The sequence below is a fragment of the Corvus brachyrhynchos genome, unplaced genomic scaffold (genome assembly GCF_000691975.1).
Source record: "Corvus brachyrhynchos isolate BGI_N302 unplaced genomic scaffold, ASM69197v1 scaffold303, whole genome shotgun sequence".
Lineage (NCBI taxonomy): Eukaryota > Metazoa > Chordata > Aves > Passeriformes > Corvidae > Corvus > Corvus brachyrhynchos.
This window is the reverse complement of record NW_008237429.1, coordinates 59,220-70,973: the sequence shown is the minus strand read 5'-3', so window position 1 is coordinate 70,973 and position 11,754 is coordinate 59,220. Positions and strand designations below refer to the sequence as shown.

The window sequence follows — 11,754 nt, the reverse complement described above, 5'->3', positions numbered from 1 at the left end:
TTCACCGTTGTCCCCGCGTGCCCGGTGGCTGTGGTGGGGTGTCCCGGTGGCCCCGGGGGCTCCTCGGGAGGGGTGACGCTGCCATTGCCCGGCTCCTCTTCTTGGAAGCCGAGAGCTGGGAATGGGATTTGTCCGTTCTCCCCCGAAATCAGGGATCAGGAATGGGAACATGGAGCCCCGTGTCCCCTCAGGGGACGTGGGACAGAGTTTGGGGACATCAGCAGAGGGTGAAGGGTCAGGAGGGATTTCCCCAAAAGGAAATTTCGGAGGAGAGGAGAGTGAGGGGAAATCCTGGGAATTCCAAGGGGCTCAGGATCCAGGAATGGCTGCAGCTGTTCCAGGAGGGATTTGGGATGGAGATCCCGAAAATTCATCCCCCAGAGGGTTGTGGGGCACGGAACAGGGGATGGTCCCTGCCCCAAAAACTCCGGGAGGGTTTATTGGGATTTTGGGATGTCCTGCGCAGGGTTTGGGGTGGGATTGGATGATCCAGGTGGGTTTTTTCCAGCTCGGGATGTCCCACAGCTCTCCGAGGGGGCTGAACTCGAGCAGAGCCAAGCAGGGAATTATAAAATCCCAAAAAATATCCCGATTTGGGGCATGGAGCTGCAGGATGTGAGGTGGAAGGAGCCACCAGGATCCTCCAAGTCCCATTCGTGGCCATGCCAAGATCGCACCGCGATTAAAACCAACTTTTGGGAACCCCCAAAAGCGGTTCAAAAGCCCCTCCTGATCTGCATTGGGATGGATTTGGGGTGCTGGGAGACCCCAAAACCCTCCTGGGAACACAAACAAGGCTCAACAAAGCCGGGCTCAACCCAAACCTGAGCTTAACCCCCAGGGAACTCCCTAAAGGGATTTCCCTGAGCTGCCCCCGCTGCCTTCAGCCTCTTCCTCCTCCTCCTCCTCGCTCCAGCCCCACTCCCCGAGGCTCCCCCGGCCCCACTCACCGGCCCCAGAGCAGAGCAGGGCAAGGCAGAGCCCCCGAAAGCCGCTCGGCCCCATCCTGCTGTGCCCCCTCCCCACCCCGCCTCCTCCTGAAACCTCTTCCTTCCTTTTTATTGCCACAGGAGGAGTCGCTTGCACCATAAAGGCACCGAAACTGGGGAAGGAGTGGGCAAAAGCCACCCCAGGGAGTTGTTTCTCTGGGGGAAGGGGAAGGGAAAGGGCTGGAGGTCTGGGCAAGGAGCGGGGGAAGCTCCAGCACTGCCCCGAATCCCTTCAGGACAATCCCTGGAGCCACCAGAGCTTTCCCAACCCCAATCCAAGACAAGGATTGGATTTCCAAGGACAGATTTGGAGGCACGTGGGCAAATCCCTCGATAAACCACTGAGGGCTGTGCTTTTAATCCACCCTAGGGACCCAAAACCGCCGGGAAAACACAAATTATTCCACAACGAGGCTGTTTCTATTCCAAAAAATAGGCAGGAGGAGAACTGGGAGGCTCCTGGAGCCGGACACTTCAAAGGCGAATCCACCCAGCCCCAGCATCGCGGCACAAATCCCTCACCCCACATCAAAACCCCACATCCAAACACTTTGAAGTCGTGTCCCGTTTTCCCTCAAAGCCATCCCGAATCCCCAATCCCCGATCCCAAATCCCAGCCCTGCAGGGATTGGTGGGGCTGAGTTTTTCTGGGGGCAGGTGCAGCAAATTTTGGAAGGTCCTGGTGGTGGGGGAAGGGAGCAGGTGCTGAAACCACAACTCTGAGGTGAGATGGGGGAAGGTTCTCTCGTGCTTCTCTCTTCAACTTCCTGGGCTTATTTTCGGTTGTTTTCAGCTGGGTGAGGAACTGGAGTTTTGTAACGTTGAAAATGCAGCATGCAAAGCCATTTACACCATTTACAAGGAGACCCTGAGAGAATTCCTTGAAAAAATGGGTTTTCCACATTAAAAGGAGCCGGTTTGGAGGCGCCATCCCTGGAGGTGTCCAAGGAACCGCTAGACCTTGCTCTGAGTGGCCAGAACTGGTCCCAGGCTGGAACTGATGGTTCTGGAGGGATTTTACAATGTCAGGAATTCTGGGATTCCATGAAAAAACCCTTTTAAGAGGCTCCTCCAGCCTGTCCGGCCATCCCGAGGCTCGGCCCCGAATCCTTGCGGCGTTTGCGGAGCTCTGGTCCGGGATCCCAGTGGGAGAGGGTGGGAAAAAGGAGCCCGAACCCCGTGGAGCTGCCAAAATCGAGGGGAAAGATCCCAAAGGGCTCCGAATGCTCCCTGAAATCGCGAACTGAGGCTGCCCAGGGGAGATCCGAGGCAGCAGCGATGAGGAGGGAAAAGGGAGGGTGAGATCCATGAGATCCCATCAGGGCTGGGGCGCTCGGGGAAGGGTCCCCGGGTGAAGGAAGAGCCTCCCCCACTGCGGTCCCAGCACGGGGCCACCGCCAGGCTGAGCCCCCAGGGCACCCGGAATTGCCCCCAGCCCCGAGATTGTCACTTCTCCCCGGGCTTGGAATTCCTGGTTACTCAGTGTGGCCCTGCAGGGACACCGCTGGGACGTGGCCAACTGACCCATCCAAACCCACGGAAGGAGAAGGCTGGTGGGGAAGCTAAACTCGCAGGAAATTTGCTGATTAACACACGTCAGGATGGGCCGTGAGGTGATAAAACCCCCTCAGGGGCTGTGGGGAAGAGCTGGGGCTGAGCCTTCCCGAATTTCCTTTAGACTGAAACGAGGCAGAAACAGCCCAAGGTGAGAAAAATGGGAGAAAACGTGGAGGGGAGAAGGAGCTGAAGGAAGAGCAGCACATCCGGAGAACATCGGGCTGGGATGGTGTCGCTCCTTACCAGAGGGTTCCCATGCCCATGGGGGGCCAGTGTTTCCTTCCTGCCGGTTGCCCAGTCCCCGGGAGTTCGCCCAGTTTTGCTCCGCTGGTCCAGCACGGCCCCTCCCTCCCTCCCTATCCTATCAGAGAAGGAGCATCTGGCACTTAACTCGCTTGGCTGAGGAACATGAGGAGGATCCTGAGTGGCAGAAAGCGGAACAGACCCACGGCCCGAAGCCGGCAGTGGCACCGCGCAGCAAAAACGGCCGCCAAGAACTTGCAGCTCTTGACTACGGGTCCAGAACCGCGCGGCTTTCACGACAGCTGGGTGGGGCCATGGCATCGGGCACTTCCAGGGGGGCATCGGGGTTGGGGGACACGTCAAAGAAGGACAATCCACAGCGGTGACGGAAAGGAGCTGAAAAGCTTCTGAGACGGGTGCCAGACCGAGGGTGTTGCCGTGGCCACGTAACAAATGTCCCCGGTGCTCCGTGGGGAGCAGGCTGGAGAGGGAATTCAGTAGGGGAAGGCAGCGAGAGGATCCGAGGGATGGAGCAGCTCTGCTGGGAGGAAAGGCTGGGAGAGCTGGGATTGTTCAGCCTGGAGAGGAGAAGCTTCGGGGTGACCTCACTGTGGCCTTCCGGGACCTGAGAGAACTACAAGGAACATTGGAGGGACGATTTCCAGGGGTCTGAAGTGACAGGAAAAGAGGGAATGGCTTCAAACTGGTGGAGGGGAGATTTAAATGGGATATTGGGAAGAAATTCCTCCCTGCGAGGGTGGGGAGGCCCTGGCCCAGATTATTCCATGGATTCCCCATCCCTGGACGGGTCCAAGGCCAGGCTGGAGCCACCTGGGACAGTGGGAGGTGTCCCTGCCCACGGCAGGGAGTGGCGCTGGGTTACCCTTACAGTCCCTTCCAACCCAAACCAGTCTGGGTCAGCAGCTCCCAGTTCCTCCCTGGGGCAGAGGAACTGGGTTTTTTTTTCATGTTTTTAACCCAACACTTCCCCTTCACCCCAAAATTTCACCACGAGGCATCTGCATGGGATCTTCCGAGAACAACCTGGACTGGGGAAGTGCTGCTTTCCAAAGACTGCCCCGTGCAGCTTTGGGGTGGCTTTGGGGTGGCTTTGGGACTGGAGCAGCTCCTTTATGGCCAAGGCTGAGGGAATCGAGGCTGTTCAGGTGAAGCTGGTGTGACAAACAAGGGTGTGAACAGTCATCAACAGGAAATTCTGTAGGTTGAAACCAACGGTGATGACGCCTCTGTTAAAATATAAAAATATAAAAACACCGTGGAGTGAGGCAGGCTGATAAAAGTGTTCGTGTGGTTTTCTCGCCCGTGGTTGGGTCATGAAGGGTGCAGCAATTTAGGCTCCGTGGTCGGGATCACACGCCAGGGGTGGGCAAACCCCAACTCGTCATGGAAACTTGAGCTGCAAAAGTCCATTTCCAAGCAAAGATGAGTGTGGCAGCAGGGACAAAGAGCATTGCTGGGGCCCGAAAACCAGAGATGAACAAATAATAACAAATATCCAAATATCCAAATATTAACAAATATCCCAGGAACCTCTCCGGGGACCAAGCTGGAGAGAGGGACCTGGAGCTGCTGAGAGAGTCCAGAGGAGGCTCCAGGATGATCCGAGGGATGGAGCAGCTCTGCTGGGAGGAAAGGCTGCGAGAGCTGGGACTCTTCAGCCTGGAGAGGAGAAGCTTCGGGGTGACCTCAGTGTGGCCTTGCAGGACCTTAAGGAGGTACAGGAAAAATGGGAGGAGACAATTTCCAAGGGCTGGAGGGCCAGGAGCCAGGGAATGGCTTCCCAGTGCCAGAGGGCAGGGCTGGATGGGATCTTGGGCAGGAATTGTTCCCTGGCAGGGTGGGCAGGCCCTGGCACAGGGTGCCCAGAGCAGCTGGGGCTGCCCCTGGACCCCGGGCAGTGCCCAAGGCCAGGCTGGACATTGGGGCTGGGAGCAGCCTGGGACAGTGGGAGGGGTCCCTGCCCATGGCAGGGGGGGAGCTTTAAGGTCTCTCCCAAACCATTCCATGGCTGGACTCGGCTTCACTCCTCAAGGACGCTCTGGAGACACCAACCCACGGGCACCGATTCCTGAACCAGGACACTCTCCGGACCGTGGAGCACCTGAGTCATTTGTCACACGTGGCCACGATGACACCCTTGGTCCGGCTGCCGCGCTCCTCCGTAGTTGGAAAAGGAATTTCACGCTCCCAAGTTTCCATGTGAGTTTGGACGTTTGTGATTGACGGGTCCTCCTTATGACAAACCACAAGAAAGCAAAAGAAGCTCCTTCGCCCCACCCCGCTGTGGTAAAAACTGCAGAAGCACTCTTGTTCCTCTCACGGCAATAGTTTCTGAATGCTTCATGTCCCAAGACCCTCTCCACGCTCTGGATGTCCATGGACTCTTTCCAGCTCCAGTTTCTCGCCCTCCTCATGCTCCTCCACACAGCCAGTAAGTGCCAGGCGCTCCTCGTCCCTGAAGGGAAGGAGATCTCGCGGTGGTTTTAGGGATGAGGGATAACGGGGACATGTGGGACCAGGGGAGCAGCTCCGCAGGGTGGATTTGTACCCAGATGTTGGGCAACCAGCGTGAAAGATGCCCCTGGCTCTCGTTGCCATGGAAACCTGATGATAAACTGTGATCACTTCCATCTCTGGTCCAGCCTCTGTCCAGCTGCTGCCTGGGGAGCTCCTGGTCCAGGTTATTCCATGGACTCCCCATCCCTGGAGGTGTCCAAGGCCAGGTTGGAGCGACCTGGGACAGTGGGAGCTGTCCCTGCCCACGGCAGGAGGTGGAACAGGACAATTTGAAACTCCCTCCCAACCCAAACCATCCCATGATTCCACAACTCTCCTCCACGGAGCAGCCGCACACCGGACCAGGAGCTGCCTCCCTGACCTTCCCAAGCCACCTCCAGCTCCTCGTTCCTTCATCCCTTCCATTTCACCTCCACCTCCATCCGCGCAGCCCTCTGCAGAAGGGAAGGAGCCCTTGGGGGGCTCGGGGTGGGCTTAGGAACCCCCAGGAGGGTGGGCACGTGTGGGACCAGCTGCACTGGGGTGGAGGATTGGGCGACCTCCCAAGGATGGGGCAACCAGCAGCACGGATGCTTTGGTCCCTTTTTGCCACGGAGTGATAGCATCAGTTCTCAGCTCTGGGGCAGCGGCTGTGCAGCTGCTGCCAGATGTTCTCCAGACGTCCTGCTCCGCCTTCAGGTTCTGCTCCCCTCCAAGCTGCCTCCTATTTTTGGATGTCCCATTTTGGGGTGTTTTGTGGCTGAAAATAGGCTCAGCTGACCCCAGCTGCTTCCGAGGGGGTTTTATCACCACATGACCAGTCCTGTGCTGCATTCATCAGCAAATTTCCCACGAGTTTATCTTCCCCACCGGTTCTTCCTTCCATATGGTTCGGAGAGATTGCGCTGTCCATGTCTCAGAGGCGGCTGAAGGAGCCAGAAATTCTGAGCCCAACCTTGGGGCTGAGTCAGGATCACTTCTCTGTTCCAAAAACTGGGAAGAGCAACTCCATTTCCAGTCTAGACTGGGTGACACGTAACTTTGTAATGGGAAGTTGCCAAAACAATGGAACAGCTCCTTCCTATTTGAGTTTGTGACCCAGGGTGATGGTGTGGTGAGTGCAGGGAAGGGATGGATCCAGAGGGATCTTGGACCTTGTCCCGGGCTGCATCCAGAGGAATGCGGGAGGATTCTCACCTCTGGTCTCGTGAGATCCCACCTGGAATGGCGAGATCCTGCCTGGACTGGCGAGATCCCATCTGGAATGGTGAGATCCCGCCTGGAATGGTGAGATCCCACCTGGAATGGTGCCCCTCAACATAAGAAGGTCATGGAACTGTTGAAGTGGGTCCAGAGGTGGCCACGGAGTTGGAAAGGGAAGTGGAGGCCCTTCCCGATGGACACAGGGAGTGGTCAGCCTGGAGAAGAGGTGGTGGAGCTGCCCCATCCATGCCTGGGAGCCTCCAAGGCCGGGCTGGCCGGGGCCTGGAGCAGCCTGGGACAGTGGCAAGTGTGGGGATTTTAAAGGAGTGGAATGAGAGGATTTTAAGGTCCCTCCCACCCCAAACCTTTCCATGGCTCCCCGATTCTCCTCCAAGCAGCAGCTGCACGTCTGGCCAGGGGTTCCCTGACCTGCTCAGGTTGCTCAGAGCGAACCTTCCAGACCTTCCCATCTCCAACTCCTCCTTCCTTTTTCCCTTTCGGTTCCCCTCCCGGTTCTGCCCTCGAGGCTGCGCACGAGGCTCTGGGGGCTCAGCCTGGGGGTGGCCTCATGCTGGGACTGCAGCGGGGGAGGCTCTTCCTGCACCCAGGGACCCTTCCCCAAGAGCCCCCCACCTTCAAACACCCCCAAGCCTCGATGGGATTCGTTCCCTGGGTTTGGCATCTTCATCCCACCTTGATCCCACCTTGATCCCACCTTCATTCCCAGCCTCATCGCCCCCTCATCCCACCTCCATCCCAACCTCCATCCCACCCTCATTCCCACCCTCATCCCACCTCCATCCCACCTTCTCTCCCCAGTGTGTGCCGATGGCACCAGAGAGGTGATCGGGGCTGTGGGCACGTCCATCACTTTCCCCATCCAACCCCCGGCTGGAAGTGCGGTGTTCTGGACCTTTGGGAACGATCCCATAGCGACCGTGCTACCCAAGGATCCCCCTGAGGTCCTGTTTTCAGAAGAAAAATACGAGAAGCGCTTCACTTTCCCCGAGAACGGCCGCGCACTCAGCATCTCCCAGCTGAGCTTGGAGGACGCCGGGATCTACTCGGTAAAGATCGATGGGAAAACATCCACGTTCACCCTACGCGTGTACGGTAGGTGCTTCTAGCGCTGCTTTTGGGGTTTGTTCTGCTCAAAGGGGTTTCCTGACACTCTCGTCTGCCCCTGTCCCCAGGGGAGCTGGCAGAGCCCACGGTGACCTGCGAGGACCGGAACTGCTCGGCCGGGAGCTGCCGCTTCTCCCTGCGCTGCTCCGTGCCCGGCACCGGCCTCGGGAACATCTCCTACCTCTGGAGCAAGGGGGAACAGCCGTGGGATGAGGGGCCCACGGTGCTGGTGGTGAATGAATCATCCTGGAACGAGCCGGAGTCACTGACGTGCACGGCACGGAACCCCGTCAGCAGCCGGAACGTCACCGTGGTGGCACCTGGTGGCCTCTGTGAAGGTGAGAGCTGTGGGAAGGTTTGGGATTGGGATGGGGTGGGATGGGATTGGGATTGGGATTGGCTGATCCCACTCTCCGGGGCTCCAGCTTTTCCCCGGAGCGGTGGCTCGGGATGCAGAGGGAAGCGCTGACCTCTCTCCCTGTTCTCTCCCCTCGCCAGAAAACGCCACGCACCCTCCCGGCCCCGGTGAGCTGCCACCCCCTGTCCATGTCCAGCCGCGCTCCCGAGCGTCCCCAGGCGTCCCCGTGTGCCCGGGGCAGCTTTTCCATGTGTGGCCGGGGAGGGGGATTGGGGAGCCTGAGCCCAGCACCCTCCAGCTCCTCCCAAAACCCTTTCCAGGGAATGTTGGGGCTCTCCGGGCAGTGCCCTCAGCACCCCCGGGCTGGCTCTGTCCCCTGGGGGATTTCGGGAGGGCAGGAGTCCCCCCGAGTTTGGGATGGGAGCACCGAGTCCATCCGTGTTCATGGAATCCCATCGATCCGCAGAAATATCCCACCCATCCCAAATCTCCCCAAGAGACCTGGGTGCTCCTGTCCTGGCAGGACTGGGAGATCTCCAGAGGTTCCTTCCAACCCAGCGATTCTGGGATTCTGGGATCTTGGGATTCTGGGACCTTGGGATTCTGGGATTTTGGGATTCTGGGATTCTCCCGCCGCTGCTTCCGCAAAGCCGCTCGTCCTCGTCCAAGATCTTCTGGAATGAGGGATCCAGGGAGGGATTTGGGGCCAGGTTCCGTCTGCCTCGATGCCAGGAAGAACCAGATTTATTTGGGGATGTTACCACTGGATCTTCTTCCCTTTCCAGATGCCCACTCTGGCGCCCGGACCGGGATTGGGGTCGGAGCCAGCCTTGGAATCGTGTCTTTATCAGTTGCCCTCTTTGTGCTCCTCTGTAAATTCAACGGTGAGCTCATTCCCGCATGGAAAACCAGCCCTGGAGCCCTGGGGAGCAGGAGGTGGGACCTGGGAGGGGGGCACTGATTTGGGGTGGATTTGGAGTGGATTTGGGGCTGCTACTGACTCGGTGTCGCTTCTCCCCCAGGCTGGAGGAAATCCCATCTCTCCAAGGAGAAGAGGATGAACACAGGTGGGATTTTGGGGCAGTTCTCTGCCATTCCCTCACTGCCGAGATGTCCCCGAGGTGGTTTTTATCCATATTTTGTGTTTCCATGAGCTGGAACAAATCTCCTGCCTCCTGTTTTGCCCCTGGATGTGTCCGGGTGGGATTTCGGGTCTGGCTCAGCGCAGGCTCCTCTCGGATGAGAATTTGGATCCGAGTTTTCCGGAGACAGCTGTGGGCAAACCTGCCTGGCACAGCGCTTCCAATGGGAAATTTGGACCCAAAAATGGGATTTTAAAGGGTTTAAATCCCCTTTTCCCCCGCCTCTGTTCCACGAGCAATGAGGGCTTCACATGAAGGAGAAACAAACAGATTTCGTCCTGGGATTTGGGATTTAAACCAAAAAAAGTGGATTTCCCCTGTCCTTGGTGCTGGAAGCGCATCCCAATCCTACAGCGACCAGGGAGGGTGGGATGAGGAGCAATTCCCAAATCCAGCAGCTCTGAGGGCCTTTGGGGTCAAGGTTTCACCTGAGCTTGCACTCCTGAGGTCGGGATTCCCCCCATGCCCCGGCCAGGAGCATCCAGGGGGATTCCCTGCATCCCAAACTCCCCAAATTCCTGATTTTTTCCCCCATTTCAGTGAGCACAGTCGATGACATGACCATGTACGCCGAGGTGGGCCCTTCCCAGCAGGTGAGCCTGGGCATCCCCGTCCCCTCCGCAGTCCCTGCGGGGCTGGGGACACCCTGGGGACAGCCTGGGGACACGGTGGGTGCAGCTGGACAATCCCTGGCTGGGCCAGCTGGTTCCTTTCGGGAATTCCAAGAGGGATGTGCCACAGCTGGGGTGGCCCAAGGGCACCTGAACTTCCTGGGGTGTCCCCAAAACTCTGTGTCCACCCCCAAAACCTTGGCTGCCCTTCCAAAGGGAGGGATCAGAGGATGATGGGATTTTTGGGGGGTTGGGAGGGAGCTTAAAATCATCCCATTCCATGGGCAGGGACAATTCCCACTATCCTGGGATGCGCCAACCCAGCCTTGGGATGGGGCAACGCTTCCAGAGGGGGATCTTTGAGGGGTCTTGGGATTTGGGATCTCTTTTCCAACACCAAGCCCTAAAACGCTGCTAAAACCCTTTTCCCCCAGCGTATCCCGAATGGAACTAAAGCCAAACCAACGGAGGCCCCGGAATCCTCCTCAACCATTTATTCCCTGGTCAAGCATCCGGGTCAGGTGAGCCGGGAGAGCCCAGGGTGGGAGATGGAACTCCTGGAGCTGGGGACAGGGACAGAGAGATCCAGAGCCTTCCCACAGATCCAGGGATCCCTCTCCAAGGGTGGGATCAGCCCCCACGATCCCAAACCGAGCCTGTGTCCGTTTGTCATCGCAGGCGGGCAATGGGAAGGAGGAAAATGCCACAGCGAGCCTCCTGGAGCTGGTCTAGAAGGACCTGGAGCTGGTTTTAAGGGTCTGGAGCTGGTTTTAAGGGTCTGGAGCTGGTTTTAGGGGTCTGGAGCTGGTTTTAAGGGTCTCCACTCCTCGGTCACACAGACGGACCCCACAACGTGACTCTGGAAAGGCTCCGGCATCCACGATCCCGCTTCAGACATGGATCCCATGGATCTCATCCTCCCAGGGATCTCCCTTTCCCTCCTCATCGCTGCTGCCTCGGATCTCCCCTGGGCAGCCTCAGTTCGCGATTTCAGGGAGCATTCGGAGCCCTTTGGGATCTTTCCCCTCGATTTTGGCAGCTCCACGGGGTTCGGGCTCCTTTTTCCCACCCTCTCCCACTGGGATCCCGGACCAGAGCTCTGCAAACGCCGCAAGGATTCGGGGCCGAGCCTCGGGATGGCCGGACGGGCTGGAGGAGCCTCTTAAAAGGGTTTTTTCATGGAACCCCAGAATTCCTGAAGTTGTAAAATCGCTCCAGGACCATCAGTTCCAGCCTGGGACCGGTCCTGGCCACTCAGAGCAAGGTCTAGCGGTTCCTTGGACACCTCCAGGGATGGCGCCTCCAAACCGGCTCCTTTTAATGTGGAAAACCCATTTTTTCAAGGAATTCTAGCAGGATTTTTTTTTAGAAATGATTTTTTTCCCCTGTTCTGCTTCGTTTTTGAAGCTTCTTGCTTATCTTACGGAAAACGAAAATAATACCCGGCAGCTGAAGCAAGAACCACAAGAACCTTCCCCCATTGTTGGGGAAGATGAAGCAGGAAAGCCTTATAAATATGATTGCCTGACAAAAGATTTTGGGAATATGAAAACTACAGGCGACATCGAAATGAAAGCCACTTTTGAAATACCAAGTCTTAGTTACTGAACAACTGGAAAACAATGGTATGGCCGACTGAAGGTAATCCCCTCTTGATTGAACAATACCCTCTGCTTGCAGGCAGGTCCAAGGGTCAGAGCAGACCCTACTAGCTCAGCAGAAGGGGTCCAAAGAGTAGTTTTTAGAAGTTAAGATGTAACACTCTATGGTAATATAAGAACTCTTATAGGCTGTATGTAAATGCTATAGGATTTGTATCTTGTATTAGATTGGTTAGTGACAATTAGAATATTCAGTACAGAAGATGATTTATTGTATTGTAACCAGGACTTCACCACTCCACTCTACTTACTCCCTTACCCACTTACTCTCTTACTTACCTCCTCTTCGCTTACTCCACCCTTACTCTTACACTTACACTCTTGCTCTCTTGGGCCTGCTCCGAGCTG

At 57.2% G+C, this 11,754-nt stretch overlaps 1 protein-coding gene across 3 annotated transcripts; it reads left to right on the top strand.

The window, feature by feature from the left end:
• Window positions 1-4,483: 4,483 nt before the first annotated feature.
• On the top strand, window positions 4,484-11,302 carry LOC103613516 (SLAM family member 7). Of its 3 annotated transcripts, none has more exons than XM_017731156.1 (10): window positions 4,484-4,525; window positions 4,843-5,241; window positions 7,329-7,622; window positions 7,703-7,972; window positions 8,133-8,159; window positions 8,778-8,876; window positions 9,015-9,059; window positions 9,675-9,727; window positions 10,180-10,266; window positions 10,585-11,302. In XM_017731156.1, the coding sequence occupies exons 2-10, from the start codon at window positions 5,181-5,183 to the stop codon at window positions 10,600-10,602; spliced, it is 954 nt and encodes a 317-aa protein (XP_017586645.1). In that variant the 5' UTR covers window positions 4,484-4,525; window positions 4,843-5,180; the 3' UTR covers window positions 10,603-11,302. The 3 variants fall into 3 exon arrangements, with proteins under 3 accessions (XP_017586645.1, XP_017586643.1, XP_017586644.1); XM_017731154.1 differs by lacking the exon at window positions 10,585-11,302 and adding an exon at window positions 10,424-10,578; XM_017731155.1 differs by lacking the exons at window positions 8,133-8,159; window positions 10,585-11,302 and adding an exon at window positions 10,424-10,577.
• The last annotated feature ends 452 nt before the right edge of the window (window positions 11,303-11,754 follow it).